Source organism: Megalopta genalis, unplaced genomic scaffold, assembly GCF_051020955.1.
Source record: "Megalopta genalis isolate 19385.01 unplaced genomic scaffold, iyMegGena1_principal scaffold0425, whole genome shotgun sequence".
Taxonomy (NCBI): domain Eukaryota; kingdom Metazoa; phylum Arthropoda; class Insecta; order Hymenoptera; family Halictidae; genus Megalopta; species Megalopta genalis.
The window spans coordinates 112742-117919 of NW_027476494.1; the positions used below are offsets into that span (position 1 = coordinate 112742).

At 43.9% G+C, this 5178-nt stretch overlaps 1 protein-coding gene across 1 annotated transcript; it reads right to left on the minus strand.

Moving 5' to 3' along the window:
* Positions 1–540: 540 nt before the first annotated feature.
* LOC143263257 (uncharacterized) lies at positions 541–4059 on the minus strand. The gene is made up of 3 exons (XM_076528355.1): positions 3715–4059; positions 2148–3441; positions 541–1847 (listed from the first exon to the last, which is right to left on the minus strand). The coding sequence occupies exons 1-3, from the start codon at positions 4057–4059 to the stop codon at positions 541–543; spliced, it is 2946 nt and encodes a 981-aa protein (XP_076384470.1).
* Between the last annotated feature and the right edge of the window lie 1119 nt (positions 4060–5178).

Consider the following 5178-nt stretch of genomic DNA (forward strand, 5'->3'; position numbering starts at 1 on the left):
CCTAGGGCGGGCGGCAAGGAATTACGGTCCAATCACTGCAATTCCAAATCTAGTGAGACTGCCCCAAAACGGTGGGCCGGGAGTTAGGAGGGAGAGTGGCAAAATAACTCCTGCTAGACATCCCGCGCTGATGGGCCTACGTACCCGAACAATGCCAGACCCAACCGTAATTGACTGGACCGTAATCAAGGACCAGGAGACGTTATGACGGTGCCGCATGTGCCCGGGAACGGCCCGGGCCAGACCCATACCGTCCGGGTACCCAAGCACATGGCCCCTGCAATAAATCCTGGCCACTTGGCCGGAACATACCGCCCACCTTGAACATGCATCGCATGTTCAACTATGTCTATATTTGATAACCCATATAAGTGTAAGCTTATGATATGATTACAATCTACGTATTCTGTGTGAATATTACAATATTTACAATGATCGAAATTTACACTATACATAGTTGCGCTACACCTCGTGTGACATTTCTAAGTGATCTAAAGGTATTATACACAATTTTGTCACGGGTCGTTTAATTGTTCCGGTTCACGTTCTGACTGTTGCGACACGAATCACTCCATCTGTACCAGGGTGTACCTGAACGATTCTTCCCATGCTCCACTGTAACGGGGGTAGATTGTCCTCCTTGATGATTACCAAGGAATACACGGCTAATTTCGACGTGGTGGAATGCTGCCATTTGTGTCGTTGCTGTAACTGTTGTATACATTCCCGCTGCCACATTTGCCAGAAATGCTGGACCATTTGCTGGATTAGCTGGTATCTGTTGAGTCGAGTGACCTTGATATCTCGTAGGTCATCAGATGGCAGTGTTGTAAGGGCAGTACCAATTAAAAAATGCCCAGGAGTCAAAGGGTTTAGATCTGTGGGATCTGAGGATAATGGTGAAAGTGGACGTGAATTTAAACTGGATTCTATTTGCGTCAGTAACGTATATAGCTCTTCGAACGTGAACCTCTGATCTCCTATAACGCGTGTGAGGTGGTATTTAGGAGATTTGACCGCTCCCTCCCACAATCCACCAAAGTGTGGAGAGTGCGCAGGAATTAATCGCCATTCGATGGATTCCTGTCTTAGTGCGTTTGCAATTTTTTCGTTGTGTTGTTTGTCCTTAATTAAGATATTTAGCTCAACTAGCTCATTCCGCGCCCCAATGAAGTTTGTACCGTTATCGGATATGATACAATGACATCGTCCCCGTCGGGCAATAAAACGCCGGAAACAGTTTATGAAAGCGTCGGTACTCAAGTCGGTAGCTAATTCTAAATGTACGGCCTTCGTAACGAAACATACAAAAATGCATAGGTATGCCTTGACTGTTACCTTGCTTCTCGTTCTTTCCTTTGTAAAAAATGGGCCTGCGTAATCGACTCCACAGGTAAAAAAACGTCGCACTGGGGTGACTCTCGACGCAGGTAATTGACCCATCTGATAGGTTTGACTCAATGGGTTTGTTTTAAAGCACCGTACACATTTCCGTATGTTTCGTTTTACATTATGTTTTGCTGAGACTAAACAATACCTTGTTTGTAATGACGTTAAAACAGCCTGACATCCCGCATGCATTAACCTGTGATGTTCGCATTTGATTATTAAATCCGTTAGCGGATGCTTTGGTGGCAATATGATCGGATGTTTTTGATCGTAGTCTATGGGTGCGTTGGATAGTCTTCCGCCCACCCTGAGTAGTCCGCCATTGTCCAGAAATACATTTAGGGACCGTAGCGCACTGGAATTTGGAAGTGCTTGTTGCGTTTGTACTAATCTGATCTCTGTCGAAAATGCCTCCCTTTGCGCAAGTAATTCCAAACGTGTTCTCGCTGCATTGATTTCTATTGTTGTCAATGAACCCGTTATTAGCGAACCTGATGCGTCACCTTCTAATTTTTTAACTCGATTTCTCATAAATTTGGCAAATCTGAGACAGTATGCTATGCTTCTGAGTAATCGCGTATAGGTTGAAAATATCCTGACAATGCTACTCTCTGCAGTCGATATAGTCAACATAACCGGTTTCCTTTCCTTCTCTTCCGGAACGTCGATAGGGTTATCTAACGCGCTAGGCCATAGACTTGAGCTCTGACGTAACTAGGTGGGACCGTCCCACCAAATGGTTGTGTTCTGTAATGTACCTGGTTTTGTGCCTCGCGAAATTAAATCTGCCGGGTTGTCTTCAGAGGCTACATGTCTCCAACTATCACTTGACGTTAAACCTTGAATTTGCGATACTCTATTGGCTACGAAGGTTTTCCATTTGTTTGGGGAGCTTCGAAGCCAGGCGAGGGTGATCGTCGAATCTGTCCACAGGTATTCCTTAAACCTTACTGTGTCTAATGCTATTCTAACTTTGCTTACTACATTTGCTAGTAATAATGCACCGCATAATTCTAATCTCGGTAATGAAATGGTTTTGAGCGGTGCGACTCTGGACTTTGCACACAATAAGCGCGTTACCCAACTACCTGACAGATCCCTAGAGCGCAGGTAAACACAAGCCCCGTACGCCTTCTCGGACGCGTCTGAAAACCCGTGCAGTTCTATATCATCTAAACACTCTGAAATTGCACATCGCGAGATGTTCATTGCTCCTACCTTGCTAATATCTTGGCGGTATTGGAGCCATTGAGTATGCAGGTTCTGCGGTATTGATTGATCCCAACCTATCTGAGTCTGCCATAGTTGTTGTAGGATCAATTTTGCGACTATTACAATGGGGGATATTAGACCTAACGGGTCAAAAATTTGAGCTATTTCAGAAAGAATAGTACGTTTTGTGACACGCTGGTTCTGTGGGGATTCTACTCTAAACATTAAGTGGTCGGTCGTCGGTGACCACAAGAGGCCTAACGTTTTTGGGTCTTTATCTACGGCGATTTCGCGATTTCTCTCTGTACTGTCTGTTGCTGTAACTGTCGGGCAATTGCTTACCCATTTACGAAGGTCCATACCTGCTTGTGATAGAATTTGCGTCAGCTCCCTTTTCAGCGTTTCTATTTCCTGTTCTGTTTGAGCCCCAGTTAATAAATCGTCTACGTAAAAATCATTGATTATAACCTTACTGCTCGTCGGAAATGTGTGAGCACAGGTCAGTCCAATTTCGTGCAGAGTACGAGTCGCTAGGAAAGGAGCGGATGCTGTATCATAAGTTACTGTGTTTAACTCGTACTCTTGGACTGGGAGATGGGGCTGTGCTCGCCACAAAAGTCTTTGATACTTCCTATCTGCTGGATGAACTAAAATTTGTCGATACATTTTAGCAATATCGGCCGACAGGACGTACCGATTATATCGAAAACGAATTAAAATGGAAATTAAATCGCTTTGAACTGTAGGGCCCACTAATTGGATGTCGTTCAATGCAAGGTCTGATGAGGATTTTGCTGATCCATCGAACACAACACTAAGCTTCGTTGTCGTGCTGCCTTCCTTGAATACAGCGTGGTGGGGAAGTTAGTAGGCGGATTGCTCGTGTGTACCTTCTACAATGCGCGACATATGCCCTAACGTCTCATATTCTGACATGAATTCTGTATACTGCTGACTTTTTTCTGGATATCTTGCTAACCACCTTTCTAACGATTATAACCGCCGTTCAGCTTGCGCTCGCGAAGTACCTAATTCATTTGCGTTGGATTTAAACGGTATTCTAACGATATATCTACCGTCCGTGTCTCGTCTTATGGTTTCCCTAAAATGTGCCTCGCATTCATCGATTAACCTAGTATCGCTTGGGGTTAGTTCCTCTATGTCCCAAAACCTCTCTAATTGAGATTGTAGGTCATTGAGTGTGGCTAAACAACACTTATTGTCTTGTGATAATTTCTTGTCTGCCCAGGTAGGAGTGCCTCCCAAAACCCAACCGAGTTGGGTCTTTTGCAAGAGCAGGTTGGAAGTTGATTTATGTTGACCGACACATAGCAATGTCCAAAATATACCTGCTCCAATGAGCATATCTATTGGCCGTTGTAAATGGAATTCTGGATCGGCTAGCTCTATGTGACTTGGAATTTCTATTTTTTCTCTATGTATCTGAAAATTGGGCATGTCTGACGTGATGGTTTCTATTGATAGGCATTGTACCGTGTGTTGAGATTTATTATATCGCGAATGAATTGTTAATGTTGCTCTACCTTCTATGGAATTTACTGCCCTTCCTAATCCTGTCTCTGTTGAACTTATTGCAGTCGGTTTGATGCCGAGTCGTTGGCAAAATTCCGTGGTTATAAAATTTGCTTGAGATCCCGAATCTGATAATACCCTGCATTTATGTGACCCCCCTTGTCCTTGACATAAACTATTGCTGTTGATAATACGGCATGCCCTATTGTATTTGCTACGTTAGCTGTGAGTACTGGGGGTTCTCGCGAATCTGATTCTCCTGTAGCCGCGTAGCCTTCTTCTGCGCGTTTGAATTCGGGATTATGTAATAAGGAATGATGCTTCCTTCCACACTGTTTGCAATGACTCCGTGTACACGCCCGTACCCGATGTGCCGATGACAAACAATTGAAACACAGCCGGGCTTCTTGCACTATCTTTGTTTTTGTATTTAAATCGCTGTTCTTAAATTTCTCACAGTTATATATCGCGTGATTGGCCTTGCATGCGGGGCACCCGGCTGAGTTAACTACATGCGAAGCTATGTAGTTGTAACGAGGGGTATTATTTGTTCCTCGAGGTCGCTGGTCGACCCTGGATGCAGCTACCTGAACACTGACCGCGATATTTGCTAAATATTTGGAACGTTCTTCTATAAACGCAGATAATTGACCAAATGTAGGCATTTCCGACTGAGATATTATTCTCCTTTCCCATTCTCTCATGGACACTTGACCTAACTTTCTGGACAATAACGGAACTAACATGGTGTCCCAAGTTTCAACCGATTCACCCAAAGACATTAACGCTATTCTATGATTTGTAGCTTCGTCCAGAAATTCCCGCAATGTGATGTCTGATTCCCTTTGAATGGATTTTAAATCAAGTAATGAATTTACATGATGCCGCTTGAGACTTGTGGAATCTTCATATCGCGACTTGAGTAATTCCCATGCATGTCTGTAATTTGTTCCGGACACGCCTAACGCTTGAATCACACGAGCCGCTACCTCCTTGAGTGAGGTATTTAAATAATGGAACCGTTGTATGTCTGTTAATGAATTA